Source organism: Seriola dumerili, unplaced genomic scaffold, assembly GCF_002260705.1.
Source record: "Seriola dumerili isolate Sdu_G_001 unplaced genomic scaffold, Sdu_1.0 BDQW01000149.1, whole genome shotgun sequence".
NCBI lineage: Eukaryota > Metazoa > Chordata > Actinopteri > Carangiformes > Carangidae > Seriola > Seriola dumerili.
The window spans coordinates 546,813-573,977 of record NW_019174404.1 but is presented as its reverse complement, the minus strand read 5'-3'; the positions used below and the strand labels follow the sequence as shown (position 1 = coordinate 573,977).

General features: G+C 44.5%; 1 protein-coding gene across 2 annotated transcripts in view; it reads right to left on the bottom strand.

The window, feature by feature from the left end:
* atrn (attractin) overlaps window positions 1-27,165 on the bottom strand; it is a 116,648-nt gene that overhangs the window by 85,598 nt on the left and 3,885 nt on the right. For both annotated transcript variants that reach the window (XR_002665270.1, XM_022750467.1), the window contains exons 2-10: window positions 17,851-17,934; window positions 15,248-15,361; window positions 14,833-14,961; window positions 10,337-10,533; window positions 7,245-7,413; window positions 5,825-5,915; window positions 4,031-4,280; window positions 3,234-3,417; window positions 2,375-2,529 (exon numbers count right to left, since the gene is read on the bottom strand). Coding sequence is in view for 1 of the 2 variants with exons in the window: in XM_022750467.1 (XP_022606188.1) it covers window positions 2,375-2,529; window positions 3,234-3,417; window positions 4,031-4,280; window positions 5,825-5,915; window positions 7,245-7,413; window positions 10,337-10,533; window positions 14,833-14,961; window positions 15,248-15,361; window positions 17,851-17,934 (1,373 nt within the window). In the remaining variant the exon portion in view is untranslated. The remainder of the gene's footprint in view (window positions 1-2,374; window positions 2,530-3,233; window positions 3,418-4,030; window positions 4,281-5,824; window positions 5,916-7,244; window positions 7,414-10,336; window positions 10,534-14,832; window positions 14,962-15,247; window positions 15,362-17,850; window positions 17,935-27,165) is intronic.

Below are 27,165 nucleotides of genomic sequence, written 5' to 3'. Positions count from 1 at the left end.
GGTGGCACACTGTGGTGTTGCAGGCGGCGTGGCGCATTGCCCCTCAGAGTGAGGATTTATTACACCGCCATCTACCAATGTCAGGACAGCGGACGGCCCTTAAATTCCACGCTCTAATTGAGTTCAGCTTGTTAAGGAGGGGCAATTAGTCCTCGACGCGCAGCCCATCTCAACCATAATTACCAGACAATTACAGAGCTGCTGCTGCTGCTGCTGACAGCAACCCTGCAGCTGGCTGGTGGAGGGTTGGGGGTGAGAAAAATAGTCGACAAGTCTTTTCTGTCCAATTACAAAATCATATGGAGGATGAGGAATGGCAGGGAGGAGAGGGGGGGGGGGAGATACTTGGAAGTTTTTAATTTCTAAACTTCGACTCAAATGCAAATTCTTCTGGGAAATCATGAAAACAATTTGCTTCCCGCATTGACCAGTACGAGATGAGTTAGTCTCATTGTGCCAATCAAGCGAGGACATGTGGTAACGTAAACGTATAAATGGGGAACTTTGCCAAGAGTTTAATTAATGCGATGCCTCCATACGTGCTGCTGCAGCCTTCACCTTAACACCATTCGGAAGGAAGGCGCATTTCCTGGAGATGCTTCGGTCCCTTCGTGCAATTCTTATGAACAAAAGCTGGTTTGCACAGGGAGGGAGGGGAGGGGAGGGGAGAGGAGAGGAGGGTGCTTGTGCCCCTGAGATTGTAATTTCGCTGCCTGTCAATCATCTCGGTAATGACATAGAAAAACACAATGTCCTGGGGCCATTTCAGCGGCCTGCAGGGAATTCTCCCTGCCATCCAGACAGAATAAAGCCTCCCATTAATGAGCAGCTTATGACAGCGCTGCGGAAGCACTGCCGACTCCATTTACAACAATGTTTGTTGGCAGCTAACAAAATGAGGATGCCAGGACGGTTTATGATAAAGCAGCGCTAACTTCCGCTGGAACGTATCAGAGAACTTTAAATGGGATTATAATTAGACTAAAGGTGCACCGCAACGCACAACAATCAACTTCTGATCTTCATACTGAATCAATAAAGACGGAGAACATTCCTATACAACACTTCCTCACACAGAGACACAGGTGCCCCACAGGTGTTACGCTAACCGGGGGTGAAGTGTCTTGATTGAGGGCACCTTGGCAATAAAAAGAGACGAGCGCCAGAATAAACATCAGGGGGGGGGGGGGTGGAGCGCGACTTGAGATTATATCCCCACAGCCACTAAGTGTGAATCCCACACTGACTAGTTGAGTGCTTACTTTACTGAGCTTTCATCGCTTCATATTTACCTCCACATGGAAATCCTCACGGAGTCGAGCGTGAACGACAGCTCCGGGGGAAGCTTTTTTTTTTTTTTCTGGATCTCATCTGCCAATTTTCCCCCTAAAGACCCGACTCTTTCCTTCATGGTGCCAATGTGAATAAAACACAGAAGTCAGGCAGACTAGTAACAGATTCCTGCTTGTATTTAACTCTGTTACTTGCTCGTAGCAGCGTTTGTTTTGAGTTTAAAAGATATTCTCCGATTGGTCTTTTAATGGTTCTCACCCTGATGTCTGGACATTGGACAGACCACTGGATATTAAGGTGTGTGGACACTCAGGCATTTCACATTCACACATGTGTGATTGTTAACATCTCATTCCAAAGCCATGGACGTTCGTGTGCTGGTGTGACAGCCTCAGCTCTCCTGGTTTCTGGCTTTCAGTCAGACTGTGGACCTAGCTGCAGGAATTTGTGCCCATTAAGCCACACGAGCATTTAGTGAAGTCCAACACCGACGCTGGGTAATAAGGTCCGACTCCCAGTCGACTTTCCAACGCGTCCAAAAAGGCGCTGGATGGACCCGGTGAAATGTGCATCGCAGCAGAGATCAGGATTAACACACGCGTTAACAGAGGCCATCAAAGACCAACACTGGTGACCTCCAACATGTACTTCACATGCAACACACTCCTCTATGCAGGAAAAACATACACACTGTACATGCATATCCTAAAGAGTGTGTAAACGCATTCTGCAAACACAAACTTGAGAGTGTGAGCAGACAAAACCACTACGCCACCGGAAAACAGAACACCGCGTTATTATATAGTGTTTTGCATGAACATCAGAGTCGTGACATTTGACCTTCTGCTGCCCCAGTGGAGCTGCTCAGTGTCCAACAAGCTCCCGTGTGTGTGAGCCCGCGCAACCGTATGAATGCAAAGCAGGCACAGTGCAAGAAAAGAGAACGATGATGCACGCTCAGCAGAAGTGAGACTGTAAAAAAAATAAGGCAGACTGCAGGAGCTGCTGGTGTGTGTGTGTGTGTGTGTGTGTGTGTGTGTGTGTGTGTGTGTGTGTGTGTGTGTGTGTGTGTGTGACTGACCAAGACTGTAGGCCAGGAAGTCAGAGGAGAAGCACTTGGCGCCATGGCTCATGGACGTGTCGTTGTGTGTGTTTCCTCCGAACACCAGCATCGTCCCGCTCACTATCACCGCCGTGTGGAGGTAACGGAAGAAGCCGCTGTCTCTCAGAATGGTCCTACACACACACACACACACACACACACACACACACACACACACACACACACACACACACACCACACACACACACACACACACACACACACACACACACACACACACACACACACAGTCAGATGTTATACAGCTGTTGCTTTCGGACCAGCTCTGCGGCTGCTTAAAGATGAGTTTCATCTGTCGTGACATTCTCCACATGCTACTGTGGAAACTGTTTTTGTAACTTAGAAGATATTAATGACTCATTTTGTTCACAGTCGTTTCTTCTCTCTTGTATTTGCAGACTTCACAGAGCTGCACATACGGATCGCTGAATCAATGCGGCAGCCTTTTCTTCATTGTTATTTATTATATAACAGTGGACTGTTTCGATGAGATTTTTATTTTAACTTTTAAAACACAACAATAATCAGGTGAAGAAAATTAAATATTGTGATGTGAAATTTGTTCCCTAATACAATAAGTGCTCTATGATTCGACGCTGTGCTGTTCTGCCTCGTCACAGGCTGCGTGTCTGTGAGCTGGAGTTCAATCAAACGGTTTCCTTTCTACAATTTTTTAGAGGCCTGAGGAGGAAAGAATAAAGAGTATTCACAAGAAAAGAGCAAAGTCTAACAAGTAAACAGAAAACTAGACTTTTCCCACAGACAGCACAGAGTCAGAGCTGCTTGACATCGCCGTCAACAAACACGAACCCCTCACCACTTTCTCTTGTCCACGTCGAACTTGTACAGGTCTCCAGCCAAGCCGTACTTGTTGGCGCTGAAGGCCTTGTAGCCGCCGTGGATGTAGATGCCTCTGGTGCCCGGGTCGAAAACGCTGCTGTGGCCGTAGCCGCCCTGAACCAGCGCGCCGTCCGTAGGCGCCACGCTCCACGTGTTCTTGGCTGGGGGGTAGAAACAGAGCAGAAACAAACCACTGAGGCGGGTTGAACAAGGTGTCGGTGCTTTGGTGGAGGTCCCGGCGGGGATGTAGTGGAGGTTATCACAGTAAAGCTTAACTCAGTTTACACAGCACTTTATTAGTGAAAGAGAGAAATAAGCCGATATAAATCTTTGCATTATTGCTGCTAGAATACACTACAACTACCAGAGCAGCATCAGGCTGCCATCGGATTTAATTGGTGACCATTGAAGGTAATGAAAATCACTACATCACTTTCATTTGTGAGCAAATAGGAGACGCTGTCTTGTCCGTCAGCAGCAGTTGCAGGTTAATTCAACTCATTTTCTCAGACAGATTGGCTTTTAGAAGACAATGAGACTTTGTAATGAAGTTTGGTTTCCTGCCAACGAGGTTGGTGGATTAGATGAACACACCACCCGCGTCCAAAACTCGTTAGCTTCACTTTGGTGGCCAGTGTTCATTTCCTGTTGTTGTTAATTGATATATTAGGCAGTCACACCCAGGGCCAAGGTTATTGGTTCAGGTGAAGGAGTAACAGCTTAAAGGTTGGGGGGGGGGGGGGACTGCTCAAAGACACAACACCCACAACTTACCAATGTTGTACTCCTGCACCTGGCTGATGTAACCATACAGAGGACAGTGTCCAAACAGCACCAGCATGACAGGGCTGTCCCCCTCCTGGACGGGAGGCACGATGTGGGCCGAGTGTCCCACCACGGCGTACTGCTCCTTGGCCCGGGGGCTCAGGAGGACCCAGGTCTGGTTCTGGATGTGGAAAACCCACAGCTGGCTGGACACGTTTCCTGAGGAGTCGATCTTTCCTCCGTACATGAAGATCTTTCCCTGGAGGAAACAGAGACGAGCAGTGGAGCAGAGTGAGGCCACGGACATACAGAGGTCCCACAACTGCATAAACTAAAAGAAAACTCTCCAGTTTTACAGCATGAAAAGTTAGCTATGATTTAGTTTGACAGCTTTTCTAAAATATATTCCTTTAAGGCAAAAAAATCGAAATTCAAATCCTCTGTTAAACTTTACAAAATAAATCCACACGAGGAAACAAAGGAAACTTTTCTATGAACATTTTTCTAAGTGTTGAAACATTCAGGGTTCGTCCACGGACAGTATCCGCAGCATCAGTATGTAGGAGGCCGGTCCTGAACTGTGATGCACTTTGTGCCTCGTTATGATGGAAGCGAACCCGCCACAGTTACACTGCAGTGATCATGAACTATCATTCTAATGAAACCTAATAATTAAAAGTAAAAAAAAAAAAACAACAAAAAAACACTAGAGATTCTCCAAGAAATACTGAAATCCTTGAGCATCAAGTAACCTTCTAACTGTCCATGAGCGTTGAATAATAATAACAGTTTAATATTATTCTCTGGACCTTGATTCTTACGCAGTAATTTCTCCTCAGAACGAGCTGAATGTAGTCTGGAGGTCAGACGGAGGAATGTCCCTTGATACTAAGACTGAGATCTTAGTATAAACATGCAGAATTGACTTGATAAAATATGTGCAGGAGTTGCAGATAGAGCTGAATAGAGAAGCTCCTCGGGGTTGGCTACTCGTGTTGTTATTGCAAGCGGCAGCTGCGGTTCAGTTTTGCGAGCCGAAACTTTCTCATATGATCTCAGCTCAATGAGAGGAGTGTTTTTCTGGACCCATGAAAGTCACAGAAAAACGGCAAAATTTCTCAAACGCTTCGATTGTTCATTTCAAGGCGCGACAGATTTGTCATAGCAGCTTCACCTCCTTATGAACCAGCGAGGGGTATGTGTTCTCCAGAGCCCCCGAACCGGCACATTATCCGTGGTTGCGAGACTTGCAATCGGTTCTGTCTGTTTGTGTATCTGTTGTGATTTGATTTCAGATTTGTCTTGCGAGCCCACATCGACTTCCAAGACGCATTCATACACCGTGATGCAATTTGTGCATTACAAACACTGCAGCTTCCCACTGTGTTCTCACAAACCACAGAGCAGACAGACTGCGTCTTCCTCCGAATCCTCCGCTGGCTAATTTATTATTCCATCGCCGGCTCCGAACAGTCTTCCTGGCTGAGACCGAACTGCTTCACCACTTCACTGCAGCATATCAAAACCCGGAGATTTATATATTCCAGACAACAAACAGACACTACTGAAGGCATAAATAAAAGGACGGGGAGTTTATAATGTTTCTGCTGGAGCCTCCATTTAATTTAGCTGTCATCTGTTCTTTTCTCATCCTCTTTTGAAGTCATATTCACAGCGCGGTGAGGCTGAGTTGGCAGAAACAACAGAGCGTGTAAAATGTACTATGATAAGACTGAATATGAATCATCGCGTGTTGTGTCAATGTACAACCCCCCCCCACCCCCCCTCCTTCCCTCCACTCACCTCATGAAGAGCCAGTGAGTGGCCGTATCGTGGCGTGACGGTGTTGACGGAGGGGTCGAGGGTCAGCCACCTCTTGCTGCTCATGTTGTACCTTCAGAAAGAGAAAGAAAGAGAGAGAGAGAGAGAGAGAGAGAGAGAGAGAGAGAGAGAGAGAGAGAGGCGTGGTGAGCGCTGCAGCACCACAGCTATGTCCCGATCTCATCTGTGTTCAATCACAACGGGTCAAAGTAAAAAACTAAAGCCGGCGAAGCAAAGATTCTCCTTCATCACTCGACCTGTGAGCTTTCAATCACAGTTTCTGTATCTCCAAACGTCTTTTATTAATACACGTCTACGCGGTTTCTGCTAAACACCAGGTACATCCACAAAGATGGAGCCTGCGGTGAACACATCACGTCAAAATGGCGCCGGATCTCCTATAATTCCTGATTGCTGGTGCCCTCACAGTAAATGACAAGACTCCAGGTAATCACGGAGCCCGGCCACAGAAATCCACAACATCTGTCAAACTCAGAATTAGTCATTTTTAGACTTTAGGCTTTTGTAAAGATCAAACAACAAACATATAAAGATGTTAATTATTGATCTGCGAGGTGCTGTCCTCTGACTGCAGACAGACGTCAGAGTGTTATGGATCTGCTCGTACACCCCGTCACTCCTTTTAGAAGATTTTTTTGGGTCACAGTTATCTTGTTATCAAACTGCGAACTGCTCCTGATCACACAGCAAAGACTGTGTACTGAATCTGTTAATAGTTTTATTTACAACAATATCCTGAGATCCTGAGCTTTGATTGTGCGTCTTAACTTTAAGGTTAGTAAGTAAGTAACGTATCTTTAACAACTAACTGCAACTAGGTTTGGAATCAGCTAAAATGCTGGATTGATAAGAGGATTTATACGATTGTCCGTTTCAACTATGTCAAGGTAACAAAGCAAGACGAAAAGCCAGAAAGCTTCTTTTACAGCGTCACATGACAGAAATAAAAACGGCCTCAGACTTCCAGCGAAAACCATAAAACCAAAACATGCCGAGGGAATGAGGGTGATCTTCCTGGGTGGAGTTCAAGGTGAGTAGCACCGGCCTATCCTGTAATTTAATGGTTTTTAATGACACCCTTGACTCTGAGCCCGACACAGAGCTGTCTGTGTTCTGCTTCTTGTTGATTTTCATCAGACAGGAAGTCCTGTGGCGTCTTGCTGACAACACTGACAGCTAGGTATTACCTTAGCGCTCGGTGTAACAGGCATGCGAGTTAAAAAATATTTAAATTTCTGCAACAGAGACACCGTGTTTCTGAAGCACGTTGCATAGCAACAGCAGGACTCGTGTCAAGCGGCTCTTTTTCAGAGGAAAGCAGCATCCAAATGTCTAAAATCCTTCTGTGGAAGCTGACGGGAAGGGAGGGGGGAGCACTCACGCTTTGACCATGTGATAGTCGGAGGCGTTGAAGACGTAGCCTCCGATGACCCACATGATGCCCTGGTCCACCACGGCCTTGTGGGAAGCCCTGGCCAGCCCGGCGTCGGTGTACTCCTCCCGGCTCCAGAAGGAGGAATTGGCAGGCACTGAGATGGAGCAGTCTGGACCTGAGGAGGGACGGAAGCCACAGAATCAAGGCTCCACAGGGGACTAAATGATTCAGGAAGCTCGGTTAATTAATTTTTCTGCACTTATGATAAACAGGATAAACAAGCCCCAACCTTTTAGGGGATCACAACACCAGATTGCTTTGGGCGACACAAAATACCAACAAAATGAATCAGCATTAAAACTAAAGAAAAAACAAAACTTTCAGCTTGTGAGAAAGTTCCTGCGTTAGAGGAGGATTCATTAGTTTACTTTAATGTCCCGCAGACAGGCAGGGTGAGCAACATGATCCAATATTGATTCAGTTTTCTTAAATTATGAAAGCGAGCTATGACGGAAAAGGGCAGAGAGGTTAAAGAAGCATCTAGAGGCTGACGATGCAGATCCTAAAGCTTCAGAAAGAAAAGCTAATCAGCTGTTGAACTATTAAGACCTCACTGATTTGAGCGGAATAGCTCTTTAAAAGACAGACGGTTCTGGCCAAAGCGGCCTTCCTCTGTTACTGGGCACGAACAATACCAGCAGCATAAACCGGAATCGCTCCTGAATGAAGGGAAAAGTTTTCTGGCAAACATCGGCGTTGCCAGGAATAGAAAGACTGGACTCGTCCTGTCAATATTTAGAATCACAGACGTTTGTTGATCTTAATAACCTGATGTCTGTCCATCCCACCTGATCACAGACGCAGATAAAAACCTGCCTGGAATGAAACATTCGCCATTCCACCAATTAGTGCTATCACTCTATCGTACGGCAGAAACAGGATGTTAACCGCCGGGGGAGTTCCTTATTGATCCTTATCAAAACAATGCAGAGGCGGCCACGTGACAGGAAGTTGATAGAAAGGAAGTGTTGTAATTCACTGCAACAATCAAGGTCACTTTACCCGTTCTCCTTTTTGTTTCGGTCAGCGGCCGAGGAATTTTCTTCCATCTGACTCCAGTAGCGCTAAGCAAACAAATTCACCTTTGCAACACCATAAAAACAGAGGTGGCCTCAGCCTCCCTTAAAGATGTCGCTTGTGGAAGGCGTGAAGGCGAGACTGTCTCTGCTTTAGCACCGCTCGGTGCAGAAAATGAGTTCATTTGGAAGATGGCAGAGCGGAGTACGTGCAGTGCGCCATTGCTCTGCTAAAACACCACGACAGGGTAATAAAGGCTGTTTCCCCGACTCCCTCAGCTTTGGTAATTAGACCGTGAGCACACTGAGCTGCTGATATAACTGCAGTTAAATTAAGCCGTCGTCTTTGCTTGTGTGGGTCGCGGCGCAGTGGAGCCGTTTAAGAGCTAACAGAGCGGTCAGGATGCACATATGGTCCGAGTCGGCTCATCGGCCGATACAAAAGACTCAACGTTCATGACTCGACACAAACAAAGAGGAAGCTGATCCTGCAAAAAGTTGTGTGTCAGTGCAACAGGTCAGGCCTCGGTGATACTGGTGGAGGCTCAATACTGAAGAGGCACTGGGTTGCATCACCAGATAAACAGGAACCTCCAGCTGCTTCTCTGGAGCAGAACTATTTTTAAAGATTTATTTCTGTCAATGTTTTAAAAGAAGAAAAAAAAAAAAGCAGAAAGCTACGATCTCCATAATATTATAATTATTTATTATAATTAATAAAATGATTAAAATTAAATTAAATAACTGGGACAGAGTAGTAGCTTTTACAATTATGATAAGATCACATTATTAGAAATTTTACATTATTTCCCTATTTATTATATCCATTTATTATTAGCTCTAATTTTTTGAAACAGGGAGTTTCTTCCTGTCTTAAAGATATTTGACCTCTCTGTGCAACACATCAGTTTCATGCTCTGTATTGGAAGTATGTTGAATTGCATCATCCCTATTAAATAAAAAAGAGAAGAGACTTTTGTTAAATATTTCTGACTGAACACAACTTTCTGTTTTTCCAGATTTTCTCAGCGGTTTCTGAGCAATAACCCTACTCCTAAAATAAAGACTTTTTCAACAGATAACATCATAAAAATTTGTTTTTTTTTTCAGTCTGGAATTAGCCTTCAGCCTCATCTGGAAACTCTCCGTCACTACTGAATAATAGGGTGGGGTCATCAGGCAGAAGGACGCCAAGAGAAATAATCCTAAAACTAAACATACTATTTCTTTCTCTCAATTATATGGTATTTACACACACACTTATATATATATATATATAAATATATATATACATACAGGCTGTGTCTGCGAGCGCTGGGAGCCACTCTTAGGAGGTGGTACTAGGGGAACTAAATCAGATTATTTGACTACTTCAGTTATAAATTAGCCGGATAATCACACTTAATTGACATTTCTTTTCAGTTCACTCCTTCTATATGAATTGGTGAAAAAGTTGTGGGCGACAATTCAGTGGTCTGGAACCAAGCTAATTATATGGTCTCTAGTATTCTGGTTCCTCTCAGCTCTAATCACTTTATGCTCTCTGACTGTGATCCAACAGCTCTGTATCACTCACACACACACACACACACACACACACACACACACACACACACACACACACAAAAAATAAAAAATCTGAGCAAGAGTTTTTGCATCTAATCTACAGTTTATGACTGAAAGCACCAAACCTGCTCCACAGAATAGGAAGGAGGCAGAACGGATTTCCACAGATATCCTGCGTTAATAATTTTGGCTGGTAAAAGTGAATCTTGGCAGCCATATTTATGATTACACACCCCTGGGAGCAGAGCCACTCTTCATTCTGTTCACAGGACGCAGACCCAGTAGAAAGCTTATTTTAGTCACTGAGGAGGGTTTGGCATGTGTGGGCCTGCGGAGGCCAACTTGATGACAGCGTGGTTATTGAAACCCGGCGCAGTGTATGAGACAATGAGGTGACATCAGCGGCGGCCCAAAGCGACGCTGCTGCTGCTGCTGCTGCAGTGCCTGCCGACCCACCTTGCCATCCGGTGTTACAGATGCACATCTTGTCCTGGCAGCGACCTCGTTCGGGGTGGCCGCAGTCGGCCATGCAGTACGGGACGTCGCAGGCTTCTCCCTTCCAGTTGCCCTCACACTCGCAGTACACCGAGCCATCGGAGACGCCCACGCGACACTCGCCACGGCCTGAGCAGTTGTTGGGACATGTATTCACCCTGGGAGGGAGGAAGGAGGAGGGAAAAAGTCAGGGAGAAAGATAAAACAAGATTCATCTCTGTGAATAAATCATGATGAACACCTTTCAAACCACAGGGTCGCATCTGCTTTTGTGCAAGAGGCGCCTCAGCTGTCTGCAGGCTTGAAGCTAAAGATATGCAACATTCCCCTTCGCACAGCTGAATGTATTGTCATTGGCACGGTCCCTCCCTCATCAGTTGGTCAAGCACCTGCCTCAACACTTGCCACTCTCCTCAGAGGGCCGTCTGCACCGAAACAGCCCCGAGCCAGAGGCCGAGGTAACTGGCAGCCGTAAAGTCACCACAGGCGCCGAGGAGCAGATGGCAAACACACACCCGGTCTGCAGTGAAACACCAGCGCTGATGCTCCTCATGTCTTTCAGTGGGTCGTTTCTGTTGTGCATTTATTTTTTTCCTCTTAAAGCCCAGTTGATAGATTTTGTGCCAACAGTCACACCTGAGCCACATGAGAACATTCGGGAGACGCAGTGATTCCGGTGTGACTGCAAACTGGATCTCCCGGTAGCTGGTGCAGTGTGACTTACACCAACGGTGCAGAATTGACAAAAAACGGCTAACTCTGCAGCTCTGTCTGAGCTCCAACACTGCACATCATAACCAGGGTTATTGTGCATGAACAGTGTTCACATGAAGGAAAAAAAATAAAAAATTGTTTTAAGCAATGCACAAAAACCCACAGCTGGAAAAAATCTTCTCGGAGAACTTGAAAAACAAAAACTAATCTTCTGTGGAAAAACGCTTTGCTTTGTTTTTGTCGAGTTTAACTGGTGCTAGCTTTCAGACTCAAATGATTAATGTCCGTTGGCACGAATATTGCTCCTTTCCTGTTAGTACAAGGAATAGAACATTGATTTCTTCCAGGCTGAATGCAAATAAGCAATACCATGTAGTATGCAAGTGGGACACAGCAGCTGACTCCACCACAACATTATACCAACTGTTTCACCCTGCAGCCAAAACCAAGAATATATACTACACTATAAAATCAATCAGTAGATTTTTTGACTATACTGCGTTACAAAATGTCCAATCAAAATACTCTGTAAATACTCACTCTGTTCGACCTGTGGAGGGACTTTGTAAGCAAACCCACATATCTTCATATTTAGTGTTTCACAACAAAACCCATTGTGTGCATCTCTCCGGGGGGAACTGCAACACTTCTTGTTACAATACCGCCACCAGCATTTAATCAGTGAGATAGTGTGAAACCACTCTCCTGGTGTGTGCACACAAGACACAAACACAACACGGGATCCCTCCTAAAATCATCGCTTCATAGCCTGTGAATAAAGGGAGCGAGAAAAGAAAGAAGGAAAACTGCAAACTGTGCACTAAACTGTTCCTAAGGTTTCCTCTACACGAGTCAATGTCAAAAAGTTTTGCAAACTCTAAGAAAACTCTCAGGAAACACATTATTATCCATCAAAGCACGAGAGTGAAGTGAGTTGTTAGTTTGTTTTTTTTCTCCCTTCTCAAGACAAACATGTTTGTGGAGGAAGACAGACGACACAAAGGGGCCCCTCGTCATTCTTTCATGTTCCTTCAGCAGTCTGATGGTTAGATGTTTTTCAGCTCCTCCACCTTTCCCAGACTCCAAAGACCAGGGGCCCGGGGGCACTCCGCTTTCATCCGACTTTGTGTTTCTCGGCCCAAACTTCAATCCCATCGCTATGGCGACGGCACAAATGAGTGAGGGGGAAAAAACGCAGGGGTCCATTGTGTCCGTCTGCAGATGTTTGGAAGGGACGGGCTCCATTTTGTTTTTTAAAAATACTATTCCTTTTTTTTTTTTTTTGCCATGTGTCGAAGCAAATCGCTCGGAGAGAAGGAAAACATTTTGTTCTCTTTCTGACTCATGAAGTTCAGTTTGATTTATCCATCTGTGGCTACAGTCTCTCGCACCAATACACCGATATTCAGCAAATTAAAGGAACGCGATTACACTTTTGAGTTAGTGTGGGTAGCTGTCGGTTGTATATTTCTGTGTTTATAGATCTGGAAGCAAGCACAGCTTAAGGGGACAAACTTTTTTTCTTTTTTTTTAATGCTGCAATGACGTCCCAACTGGTCTCTGAAAAATTGATGTCAAGACACAGACTAATGGCAGGAGCGAAAGACGGCTCACAAGAGAGGACGTCATGCAGGTGCAGAGAGAAGCTGAACATAAATCCTGCGCTCATAAAGCAAGAAATGATCAAAGAAGAAGAAGAAGAAGAAGCAGAAGAAGAAGTCTAAACCAGGAGGAGATAAAAGGTCAATTTAAAAAAACAAAAAACAAGGATAGCCATAAATGTGCAACATTAAATATCTAATTCTGTCATAGCTGCATGTTCCTGCTGCAAACGGCTGTGTGCTTGTTCAGATTGTTCAAGTGTGCTCACAGTAAGCTTCGGTCTCTGATCTGATTTACTGTTTTGCAGCAGTGTTGGATGTTATGAGTCAGTCCGGCAGCTTGTGGCAACTGATTTATATTTTATGTGTTTTTAAGTTTGCTAGCACCACAGTCACCTCACATTACCCCCTCATAAAAATCCTACGCATGTACGGCGGTAGCATCAGTACCAGAATACAGTATATCCACACTAATCTTATCTAAAATCCCTCTGCAGAAGCTGACAGGGGGCTGGTACGTGTCATTACTATGCAGGATGCTGGAGTAGAGGAGTCCATTGCTTGCTTGCCGCTCAAGTAATGACAGTGTGGAATATGTGACTCTGAAATTCAACCATAACTAATGACTTTAAGGAGCCATTTGCAAGTTGTGCTCTTGTTACATAGCCAGCGTTAGCATCCAACCAACAGCTGCTTATTTTACAAGAGCTTTAGCCATTGTTGCGTTAACAAGGTCGTCCGAGCAGCGCTACTTCTTCATGGCAGACTGGACGCTACTGTGAAGAGACAGTCCAGGTGGACCAGAGCTAGCTGGTTAGCTAACATGCTAACTTCAGTAGAGGAAAAAGAACTGATAGAAACGGAAGCAAAACAAGAGTCGAGGTTGGCGTTGCTTTCAGATCTTGGCGAGTAAAGGAATAAAGTTTGATGCAGAAGTAGCAACTGTTAAGTAAACAGCTGTTAATGCTAACACTGGCTATGTAGCAACAGCAAAACTTACAAATAGCTCCTTTAATGTTGACATTTAAATACCACTAAACTTGTAGAATTTAAATATTTTATTTTGAAAAGCCACCTGTTTAGATGTATTTGGGTGAATCCTCTTAAGTTAAATTGCCAATTGGGAAGATCAAGTTTTTCAATAAAAAATAAAATCCTCAGCTTGTTTTTCTTGGATCATGTGACTGACAGAATGTGACCTGATAGACGTCTGATCGATTCCCTGCAGCCTCGATCTTGGCAGCTCTGATGTTCAAGTTTGAATTTTTCATCAAATAATTTTGGCGTCAAACTTTCACCCATGTGAGTGACTTCTCAGATCTGAAAATCGAAACAGAAGCAACTTGAATATAGATATATAGAGAATAGTTTCAATCTGAACTTGTGAACCTTGAAAACGGGCCAGTCGTCCCTCCAGCAAAAGGGAAATAAAGTAACTCACTCACACTTTCTTCCATATGGGCGCTCGTGTCAACATCCCTCAAAAGCAGGCAGGTACTGATTATGTTTGGCTGCCTCACCAACACATGCCACGGTATGACCACCAGCGACAGATGATGGCAACGTGATCCAACAACAACACACACCACAAGCTGCAGCAAATGGAACGGCAGCAGCCCGACACCATCCTCTCCCTAAAGTGCCGTCAACCGGCCCGAGCCAACACACAGGCTGAATCATGCAGAAAAGTGATAGGTTTGTATGCGTCATCTTGTTCCAAGGAAAGGGTGTGAAGTGGGGCCCCTGCACTTTGTTAAATCTCAACAGCCAGTGAAACAGAAATGATTTGCACCGAGGGTCTCATCCCAGGGATCAGTATCAAGGTATTTGTCATTTAGTGCTCGGTTACTTTTATCCAGTGACTGACTCCATGATGAATGCATGTGTGGACCCTGAGAGATGCGATCTCAGAGGCCTGGCGGTCGTACACACTCAGCTGCAGAGGATTAGCAGCAATGTGATGAGAGGAAACTCCCTTCAAAATCAAGCCCAGAGTATCGTTTAAGACAAATGACCCATTTTGTTTTGGAGGATAAAACCTGCAGATGAAATCAACTTCAACGTCTCCAAACACCTTGCTTTGTGGAGGATGCTTTCATTATGTTTACAAGGTCGATTGCTGTTTGTTGTGTTTTCTCTCACCTGTAGGAAATGTTGAAGCCGGTCAGGTTGTAGGCAGCGTCACTGAAGAAGTGCAGCAGAGCGAAGCCGGACTGAGACACCACCTCTGGAACCGTCTCGTTCCCGTAACGCTCAGGAACAATAAGACCACTGCAATAACATCAGAAACGGCAGATTTTAGGCCCTTATTGAAAGTAACATCACAGTCTTTGCTTGTTTGTGTCATAATTTAATGCTTCAGTAACTGTGAATCAATGTAAGCACTTTTATTATAATCTGTGTCTCAATTTTGAGTTTTAAAAAAAAATCAGAGAAACCAAAGTTTTGCATCGAAATTTTTGTGAAATTAGAAAAAGCAGAAGCGGATTCAATCGATCGAATCCACACAGAGACTTGCAGCGAAACCAGCTTTCTGTCAAATCTGATGCGAACATACCTGAAAGCAGCGAGAAGAGGAGCGTAAATGGAGTCTCCGTCGTACACGTAGAGGTGGTCCCAGCTGCACTCAGTGGCAAAGTGGTTGAACGTTAATCTAAGTATAGTGTTGGGCCTGGAGAAAACACACACACACACACACACACACACACACACACACACACACACACACACACACACACACACACACACACACACACACACACACACCCGCACAGAGATGAAGACCGTGAGAACGCCAGTCTGGGTTTGATATGACTTTAACGCCGACTAAAGCTTATTAAAAGTCCAAACATCAGTCTATTTCCCACATTCATATACAGAAAACAATGCATTTTTAACAGGGAGTGTAAAGACCGAACATGTGACCCGGTTGATTTGCTTGAAAGTTGGTGAAAACAAACCCACACTTGTAGTTCAAACAGCTCCTGTCATCTGTAATTATTCTTTAACTTCTGTGGTCTAACACTGGGAGTCTTTTTTAACACAGAGGCAACTGGTCCAACTCCGGGAACCCCAGACAGAAACAAACAAGCCCCGGACACACAAACTCTTCTTTCCCTCAACTTAAAATACAATTTCCAAAGACACAGCTAATTATTTGTGGATATTTGTGGGCCACTGTGTCAATTACACATCGGATGACCCAAGTTGACTTTCCTGCTTAACTTTTTCTTAACTCGTTAACACCAGTTGTTAAGTGGGAAGTATTAAGGTTTCAAATAAAAACCCCACATATCCCTGTTGTTCACATCTGTTCTGACCTCGGCTGTACATAGGTTGTGGAGAGTTACTGTTTCACCAGCTTAAGTGGCCGATTTCGACATGCAACACACCCTGTCGCTGCCCCGGCTGAATAAATTAGATTTTAAGAACAATAAAAGATGGATAATTAACTAGCTGACACTGCAAAACTATCGCTACCATTTGTCTGCAGGCGGTTCCCCCACCCTGACTCTATATTTGCATGAAATCAACAGAATAAATAGCTGAAGAAAATTAACGGAAACTAGTCAAATATTTAATTTAATATTCTTTTATGAGCACCTGAGTTTTCTAACAGCTGCACTGCAACGTCAAATCCAGCTGTTGAACCCGACGATGAACTTTTTACACCTGAAACAGCGGGTTACATTTGCTCCTTTCGCTTTCTCCACCGTGCAAAATGAATGAATGAAGTGTCCGTGGAGAGAGTTTTTACAGCAAAGAGCAGCAGAATTAAAAGCAGGAAAAACAAGTTCGTTTCATCGGGATTAGATTGAAGACATTCATGAGATTCTTAAACATGGGTTAGCTCTAAATTTGGTTAAGATTGCAAAATGAAATCATTGAAAAGGAGGAGGGAAGAAAGACAAAGGCCCATTTAGCGTATCTACGATGAGGGCACAAGCTATACAGGAAATGTTATGAATAGTCACATTTTTCTCAAAATTTTATTTATGAGAGTGAAGCTGCAGCCGCCCCCCCCCCCCTCCTAGTAGACAAATAAACTGAGGAATGGCAGCAGCCCCAAGGTTCGATTAGAGAGGACTTGTGACTGGTAAATAACCATTCAAAACTATGGAATGACTGGAGATGTGATGAAGAAACGTCCTGTTCGAGATCCCTCTGAGGGTGGCGGCAGGACACAGCACATCAGCCGTGTGGCTGAAGTCACGTCAGGCCAGCGCAGAGGGACTCACTGCAGAGGAAGCTGAAAGTGAATGTACGTCTGGGGATTATAAAAAAAAAAACGCCCCTTCTAAAGTTTTCTCGCCATTTTTGATGCACACACACACACACACACATGCACACACACACACTGGGCACGTGTCGCTGCATTGACCTGCCGGTGAGACCAGGCTGCAGGTCTGAAGACGGCAGATAAATGTGCCATTAGAATGTAATAAAAAAAATTTAAAAAACGCCGGACAACAGGGTGGACCGGTGATTAGAGACGCCATCCAGGAACAGGAAGGTCACAAGTTCAAAACCCCTGCAGGAAAACAGAAAGTGTGTGCCCCTCCCGCCGCCGCCTGAGTGAGCGCTGGCCAAACGCCCTGAAAATGTAAATGTAATCAAAGCGGCGTTGGGTTTGGAGGAGCTGGCGGCCAGGAGAATTAAGAATCATCGCGGTGAGTCGATACTCTGTGGTGCGCTTATGCTGACTTAAACAATACAGAAGGAGTATTGAATTTCTCACAGTTACTTTGCCATTCATTTTCATCCATCACCCTTCTGGATACTGGTGTGTGTCCCTGGTGCTGGACGGATCCCAGTGAAGGACTGCAGTGTAGACTGTGTATATAATCATCATTATGGGCAGCTTTGAAATATATATTTACAATATTGAGTTGCAGCCTCGGTTTTTCACAGTCCATCGCTCATCTGTCTGAAGGTTTTAAGGAATCCTTCCTTTCTCTTAATGGCAGAAGCTGATTTAATGTGTGAAATTCAAAAAGAGAGGATGGGTTTCATGTAGTGTGTCTTCAGCCTTTGTTCTGGCTACTGATAAGAGTCCATGCTTTTTAGCAGCTGAGATGTTTAACCACCTCATAACTGTTGAAAAGTCCTGTCCTGATCTGGTGTTTTACCCCCTTGGTGCTGGGGTTGCACTGCACTTACTGTCCCTCGATGAGCCATGTGCACTTGGTCTTGTACTTGTAGTTCCCCGGTCCGTCGGTCAGATACCCGGAGGGCCCCGTCAGCCTGAAAGAAACCAAAGTGGAGAGGAGGAGAGATTCAAGGTTACAAATGAAGATGTCACGATTATTATTCTAAACGAGTTGAAACCATGGAAACTGTGTCCTCTACTCCTCGAGTCTGGGTGCAATGTGCAAGTGCCACATTAAAAAGCAGGAGAAAAACAGGAGCAGGAAGCCGAATGGATCTGTACGGAAGTCATCGCTGTAACAGAAAGATGGTTTTTGATCAAACTGTTGACTGAAATAACTTTTTTTAAAAAAAGGTACAATAATCACTTCTGTATGAATTTATTTCATCTATTTATATTGGCTTTACATATTCCCATCACACGTACTGTAGCAGCATCATTGTGTCAGTCCAATACCTGCAAAACTATAATTATAGCTACATGGCATGAGCATGTTAGCATTAGCACTGTGTGCATGTTAGCTTCAGAGAGCAGCTGCATACTGTTACGTTTTGTTATATGACACATTAATAAACCGATAAATACATTTAGTCCAGAAATGATTTGTATTGATAAAGAAAATGAATCAGAAACATTCATGAAGGTTTCAGTTTCAGTTTCACAAATATTAGTATCGACTGTTTCTCTGAGTCACGTGACTCCGGCCTCTCACAAAGCTGCACAGCTGTGACGGACATTTAGACCTTTTTACAGACTTGACAGACCTGTGTATTTTATGACGTTCATTCCCTTTTTTACTTTGTGAGCTTTCAAACAGATGTTATCACTTGTTTATGTGACATTTCTCTGATGAACGTCCGTCACCATCTTGATGAGGTCGTTGAAAATGGGACAATGAGGGTCAAGCATTTAATTGTTTTATCACAGACAGTCTATAAGCACTATATTGTACTATTGTTGCAGATGTTGGAGTGTTGTCGATAAACCTCATAATAAAAATCATCATCGTGATTTACTGTAAATATTCCCGGTCAAAAGGCTCCAGCACCAGAGCGCTGCTTTAAAAAAGTCTGTTCAGTGAACTTTTCTACACGGATATCTGTTTCATGTCGTTATCTAGATCTTTGAAATACCGATTAAAAACATTCAGCTTGTGGTTATAATTTCTAAGAATGTTCTGCAGCGCACAGTCACAGAAATGATTACACACACGACGCTGCTGCACAAGAGCCAGTCAGCGGAGCGGAGAGAGCGCAGGTAAACACAGACTCCTGCCACTTCACCTCAGCACATGCGGCTCTGTGGTTATGCAGGCGACCAACAGGACGGCTAAAAAGGCCAGAGAATGATTAAACCCTACAGCAAATTATTATCTGGAGTCGACTCTACAGGCGGGCCACAAACACCGATAAAGTACAGCGTCCGGCCTCTGTTATTGCCTGATCAATTCCAGCCTGATGACACAGCAGCAGAGAGGAGCTGGATCTCGCAGGGGACACTTAGAGGCGGTCAGAGATTGTATCATTACTGATGTAGGTCTCAGGGTGCAATGACTCCGCTAACACACCCAGTCACAGTCTTGTTCCAAAACAGTCTCTCAGCAAAAGTCTAGGGAGAAAAGCTGCAGCGGAGACACTCCTCCCATGCAGGAGTCAAAGTTAAAGATCTCTGCCTGCTGATGAAAACAACACCCGAAATGCCTTCACCAAGACACACAGATAAAAGCTCAAGTGCCAGATATTTCTGACAAAGTAGTGATTTGTCTCGACTCTTACATGGATGAGTTTTTATTTTTTTATTTTTTAAGTCAAATCATTCCACATCAGAAACTGTCTTTCATGCTTCAATGCCACACAGCATTTCAAAAGCTGTTTCAGGGCGAGATCCCTTGTTGTGAATCGCACAGCTACGTTTTTATTTGCATCTAGGCAACAAGTGGGACGCAACTTTGTGTTATTGAAAACTTCAGACTGCTCCCAAAGCTGCCGAGGTGCAGGCCAACAACCCCAGCTGTGTGGGCTGGGAGGCTCAACGTCCAAGGCCGAGGGTGTTGTTAAGTTAACAACAACTTTACGGGCCAAACATATGACACTATATTGCAACTATGCTCTTGTGCTATCTCTGCAACTTGTGGAGGGACGTGTTTATCACACAGCGAGTACACCAGCAGATGAAGTCGGGCAGACCGAACCACTCCTGCTCACTGACAAACCTCACACGAAGCCTGGCTGAGCGACGCTGGCTCACTGTTTGCACTTAAAAGTGTTTTGAGAGAGTGGATACACACAGCTCTTTTCACGTGGCAGGTCTCAGCGGCCGGCTAACGAGCACGCTAACGCTGTAATTACAGATCTCTCAGTTGCTAATACACCCAGGGCCTGCTGGGACTCTCAGCTCTCCCAGCTAGCAGACAAACAGAGCTCTCTCTCAGAGGGCGAGAGGCTGAACCCGACAGGCCACCGCCCCCCTGAAACAGAACTCAAACTGCTGCATGTACTGAGCATACTCTACCACGACCACTGCTGCTGCTATCACACAAATATCCCTCTGACACACCAGAGAAACGATTCAAATACAGTCATACACTATGCTAGAATTTATAGTTTTTGTTAGTGTTGGTACTTAAAGAACATTTAAAGTGCACGTTCACCCACTTTATGTGTAAACAGAGCACTTCATGTATGTTGCTACCTATAGGGTTGGAAGATATCAAACAGACATCCTAAAACACGACTTAACGAAACCACAACTTTCTGCGTGTCATTTGTAATGTGACCGTGAAGAGTTAAGTTGGGACAAAACAGATCTGCAACCAGAAGTAAAACTGTTCCCTGCTGCATAAAATTAGAGGAAACACTGACAGATCCGGGTGTGACTTTTACTGATTAGATTAGATCTTGTTGCGTCACATTAAATACCACATCGTGTTTCAAATTTATCATGCATTCGGTAATTTCGGTAATTTAACATTTAGTAATTTGATTTAGTGAGGGCTCCAGACTAAACTTTTCCACCGGTAGCACTGGTGCTACCAACACGAGCACATGACTCGGCTGCACTGTGAACAGAGGTTCCTCTTTACGGGCCGTTTTGAACTTGATGACCATTTCACTCTCCACCATGGAGCGATGCGCCATCAAACCACTGAAAAGAGGAAGGGGTGGGGTGGGGTGGGGGTGGGGGTGTACCTGCAGGGTTGTGTTTCTTCTTCTTGTGCTTAAAGTTATAACATCTAACTTTTTCCACATTAAAATGTCTAAAAATGACTGTGTTTGATGAAGCTTTTCTCCAGGTCATTCACGGCGGCTTTTAGCAGACTCTCTCGACGTATTTCACGTCTGGGTTAACGCCCTCTGCAGCTGCGACGCCCAGCGAGGTCTGGCTCCGCCGCTCCTCCTGGCTCCGCCCCTGGATGGAATGACATTTTGTCTTTCAGCACGGTGACAAACAGATGGAGCTGGTCCTCACACACCGAAGGGACAGATGCAGCGCTTTCTTCTGGGCTCCGGTTGTCCTCAGAGTCCTTTCTCTCCTCCGGACACGCTCCCTCAACCCTGACCTCAACCCCTCATACCCTCAGTCTGCACAAAACCTATTTCTAACCTTCAGGTCATTTTCTACTTTGTATTTTAACCAGATGAACAGATTGTTATGAGCGAAAAAAAAAAAAAAAAAAAAAAGCCAAGCAAATGTTTGGCAGCTCAGCTCCCATCTCTGATTTGTGAACGTCTGGTTCATAACTTATTAAAGAAGCAATAGAAACAAAGGTTAGCTGTGATCTCGGCTCGCAGCCGTTCCCTGTGACGTCCTGTGTCCATCCAGCGGCGTTGGTGAAACACTGAAGTCGAATGTGAAACTGCTTTATTATTTATTCACGACCGACACTGAAGGAATCCGAACCGGGAGAAGCTGACAGCAATGGCGGTGAAGACAACTCCTCCCATGATCCCACACTATTTCAGCATAGCAGTCCCCTCGTACTGTTACCACGGTTACTGTTATAAGATCCCCGTTAGCTTTTGCATTGCAGCAGCTATTCTTCCTGGCTCTGTGTGCGCCATGGTCTCTCCTCACCTGCACCTGCACCTGCACCCTCGTCATCAGTGGTTGTTGTGTCTGCGTTGGGACCTCTCGTTTGCCCCTCCCTCTCCACCAGGCTCGTTCACACACATGCACTGATGATGAAAGAGCAGGCGGGGAGAGGCCGACTGAGCCGGTGGAGATGACAAAGTCCCACTTTCAGCCGCAATGGTCAAACGCAGTGCCCGAGTCAGCCAACTGATCATCATGGACTCGCACAAATGTGACCACAAGAAATTTTAATCCGTCTCCACTCTCTCAGAAAAAGGCCACATGTGCGACAACTTTGGTTCTGGAGGCCTGACTCGTCTTTTGCAATGATCAAGGATCAACAACAGTAATAACGAGTGACTGCTACAGAGCTGATGGCGGCCTGTAATCAGCACAACAAATCATCTACCAGCACAGATGGTTAAGATGCAGAAGTTGCTTTGAACAGAGAGCCAACAGAAATGTTCAGTTCTGCTTTCTTTCCTTTTTTTGGACACAGTTTAGGCCATAAAGTGAATTTTTATGCAAAGCAAAAGTCAAAGCACAGTCTATTGACATATCATGCCCCTGGCAGATATATTATGGTCATTTACAACCATAAGGCAGTAAAAAAATCTTATTAACTGCTCCCCTCAGGGTTTTTTATTATGATGAAGCATCCAGGGGGAATTTTAAGGGACGAAATCTGTAGCTGAAACATATCAGGACCGAAGTGGCAACTGAACTGAACCAAAGCTCTTGTAAAAACAAGACAAAACAACCCAGTGTCCGTTAACTAATCACAAACCATTTTACAAAGATTTTCATGATTCATTATCAATTCTAATCTACTGATCATTTGGCAAGCAAGGACTGTTTAAAATTTGAGAAATGCCTGCTTTTGCCTGGTGTTATTTTTACACCAGAGTAAATTACTGGAAAGCAACGTTTTCTTCTGACCTCTGATCAGCGCTGCGTCTGGGCAGAACGGACGCTACAGTGACTCGCTATCGGAAAGCAGTCAGACGAGACGGGGCTAGCTGGTTAGCATGCTAACTTCAGTAGAAAAAAATATGATAGAAATAGAAGCAAGCAAGTTAAAAGTGGCATCGCTTTGCTGCCGAACTAACGTTTCTTCCAGACTGGTAAGTAAACAGCCATTGATGCTAACGTTAGCTTATGTAGCGATGGCAGAAACTTGAATATGGCACCTTCAAAGTTGGTCAATAAATCTGTAAACATAGGGTGTGTGCCTTGCAAGGGTCAATGGTGCTGTAAAGCAAGTGAGCTGACACAACATTACGGTCCTTTGACCCCTGTGTAGCACTGCAGCACAAATGTCTGCGAGTATGTCCCACAACGCTTTTAAAAACAACAACTGTCACGTTCAACAGAAGCCCTCAAAAAATACCACCAGATAAAGAATAAGCCAGCAGCTGCTTGTACTTCCCGTTATTAGAGCTGCATTGACCCTCACAATCGCAATGATGTTCAACAGCCGCTCCTTCTCATGCAAAACAGAATCCCAGCAGCAGAGCCAAGTGGTCTGCGAACGGGAAAGTGTTGGGGCAGCAGCAGCAGCAGCAGCACGAGAGCAGAGCAAACACCATGCCTCATTCAGAGGCGACGGCGGTGCTGTTCAGTGGCAGAGGCTGGAGGGTAAAAAGAGCATGCTCAGACTGAATGTAAATGCTACAGAGGCAAAAATCCCCCCCATCCCCCCACCCCGCAGACTGTCTGGGTAGACGTGCAAAAAGCTGCTGAGATGAAATTTTAAATCAATTATGGAACATTCTGGGGGGAAAATTACACCTTTATTGTTGTATCCCTATGCAGCTCAGTAATGTGATAGTTTCACATGATTTTGCACCAACCAGCGTAAAAGAAATGTATCTCGATATTAAAATAATTTGCTGTGAATACGGTAATTTGTTTTTATAGCATATCACCCGGCGTGATGCATGATATTTAGGACGATGAATACAGGTATCCTGGGGGGTGAAGATCCACCAGATGCTGTAATCAACAATAAACATGCCATCCTCTCTCGTTAATGTTGCCGTGCCAACACATTCGAGAGATATATTGAGATTAAATGATAAAAAGTAACTCAGCAGCCGCCGTGGAGGAGAGTCGAGACGCAACGTCGCCTGCAGGCAACAAATCAAGAAAGGCAATGCAGCCAAAATACGCTCATGAAGCTATAAGTCAGTCAATAAATATTTCATAAATTATTAGCAGTGGCCATCTTGCCAGTTGCTGTTCTTTCCCACCTCAGTGAGTCTTTTGCGTGAGTTACGGCTGCACCGAGATCAGTGATTTTATGTACAAACTTTTTCCTTTCATCAGCCTGAGACCCTGTGCAATTCACCTCAGCTGCAGAAAACTACATTCTGTCCTTTAATATTGAGCGTCACAGACGCGGCGGGTACAGTTTACTGATGCCACCTTACAAGACTCCTCAGATAGCTCACTGCCATTTTCATTTCAAGAGCTTTTCTGTACAGCTGTAAGCAAATCCACCTCGTCTCCAGGCGCCTGAGGAAAAAGGGGATGGAACAAATTTCTGTACCTCTGCATCAGTAAACTGAAAAAAAAAAAAAGAAAAGAAAAAAAAGAACAAATCAGTGGTAACGCTGTGGGGACCATTAGTCTCTGCAGAGGGCAGGCAGGCTGCTCTCGCTCAGTGGGACCTTTAGTAAAGCGAGGTCAGCCTTCAAACAGGTCCCAGACAGCGCCCGGGGGATGGATATGGACTAATACGCTGAACAGACGACAACAAAGCAGAGAGCTGTGAAACTGAAACTGTAAAAAGACCAAAACCATGTTAATGTCAGACCAGGACAAACGCACCAGCGTCCGTCTGCGCGTGTGTTCTTGTTTAAGATTTAAATGAGTAATTTCTGTGGGTCAAGAATTTACCCTCTGGTCTGGACTCAAGATATTGATTGATTTGGTTATAATTCTTTAATTATGAATTCATCATTTATCCAGCAGATGTGAGGATCAGCTGCTCTTTCCTTGTTAATGGACAATCTCCAAATTTTAACTTTATGTGGGAGAAAACAAACAATTTGGAAAAGTGACCTTAGACTCTGGGAACTTGGAACATAATCAACGGATTCATTGATAAATGACAATAATGATTAGTTGCAGAGATGAGAACAGAGAGCGCTAGTCATCTTTTCTGCAGAACTGATGACTAATAAACTCCAGTGTGAAAATGTCTGATGTTGGAAGACCAAAATGTTACCCACAATACATTGCTGGTAATGTGCAATATAAGGTCAGGAAACTCATTTAAGTCTACAGGAAGAAAAGAGTTCTTCTTTTTTGTTTTTTAAACCAGCCGTGACGACAGGTTGTCTGACTCAGTGGACGGGCAGGATGGGAAAAGTTTACACTGCTCTGACTCGGTGTTTATTTCACAACCTGATCCAGACGCTTCAAAATATAGATGCAAACATTCTGCATGTGTCATTAAACACGAGCAGGACACTCAGTCACTTCATTAGCTGGCACAGAGTTGCACATTAATTGCATTAGAAATTGGGGGGAGTCAAGAGGCTTACGTTGGCTTTAAGTGGCGGGAACAAGGCGTTTGTTCACCACCTCCGTCCCACTGCAAAAAGAAAACTGGCTCCTCATAAAATAAATAAATAAATAAATAAATAAAAAACCAAATTCATCTCAGCGAATGCTCCATCTCATACCAATAAAAAAATTCAGTCGCATGTCTTAGAGACTCTTTGTGCCAAGAAGCATAAAGTCGGCTTTTGTAGAAATGATCTGATAAGAGGGAGAGTGAGTATCAGATACTGTTCAGCCTTATGGCAACACTCAACAACATTAACAGTTACAGGCTACAAGATATAGTAAACCAGACAATATTTGTTTTTCAGACATTTTTTTTATAAATGCCACTTTTACTGTTGTTGGGTTTCCTGAGCTTCAACAATATAACCCAGCAGACTGTGCAGTTCAACAGCTCTGGTTTTACAGCAGCAGGAGTCGTTTTCCCCAGACGGACATATCCGGAGAAAACTGGGCCGTTAACAGGCAGGTGTTACACACGATACCGGGACCGGAGGAAACGCTGGTCGGACCAAATTCTGAGGAAAACAGCTCGTTTACCTGTGGTGATATCTGTCCATACAGGTAGCTTTTTGGGTTTTTTTTTTCCTGTGCTCAGGTGTTGACTAAACATGGAGGATTTCCATTAAACTGTGCACCAGGGAGTTTAACACACAAGACCATAAGCTGCAGCATCCCTGGTTTGAAAGCAGCCATGAACCTGTTACATGTAATTCTTCATCTCTCCCACTCTCAGCTCTCTAAGAAAATAAAAATGCCTCCAAACAACCTCCACAGACAAAAGATTGCATTAAACCATTCACCTTCAAGCTCTCTCTCTATAAACAGTGCACTCTTGGAATAGTCTCACAATGAGGTCTGTGCATTGTCCGCAGCAACAGACAAACTGTGTTCGTCTTCTAAATGTCATTTTTCAATTCTGTAAAAACACACAAACAATAAAACTGGGACGAAGGAGGAATCTCAAAGACGGACAGCTCTCAGACGCTGGCAGATAAAAACCAGAGCTATCTGTGCGGCTCGACATCACTGGAGGCCAGACGCAAAATCTGCTTTTTGTTTGTTTGTTTGAAGTTTGGGTGAACTGGCCCTTTAGAAACAGAGACAATAAGGTTTTGGTTTTGTGAAGATACAGCGTTTTGTCTGATGTAAATGACGAACATCACTTTAATCATTTTAACATGTGATGATGATATTCATTACACACAGCAGGAAAACACTCATTAATATTGTGCCCAGCCCTAATGAGATCTACACGCTGAGACTCATGGGAAATAGTTACACACTACACAAGTTCAAAGTACCCTCAGATCAAAAAGAAGATCTCAAGTTTTTTGGGGTTTTATTTCCTCCATAGAGCAACAACAAAACACACTAGTGTGTTTTTGTCGCCCCCTCCTTCATGTTGATTTTGGCCCTCATGGCGAGTCGGGACTCCATCTTGGCACGACCCTGCCACAGAAAGCTGCTTTTACCAGAACTCACCCAGCCTTGTATGGCAGCATTGTCTGTATGCTAAACACGGCCTCAGACCACAGGCTCCCCCCTGGAAAACTATCAGCCCTTTGACCGGGCTAACAAAACAACACAACACTGATTCCCGGCAAATCTGGGATCACAGAGCAGCAAGTTTACCATTCCATTTAACGATAATTAGCCTGGCGGGGTGAGGCAGCCACAGC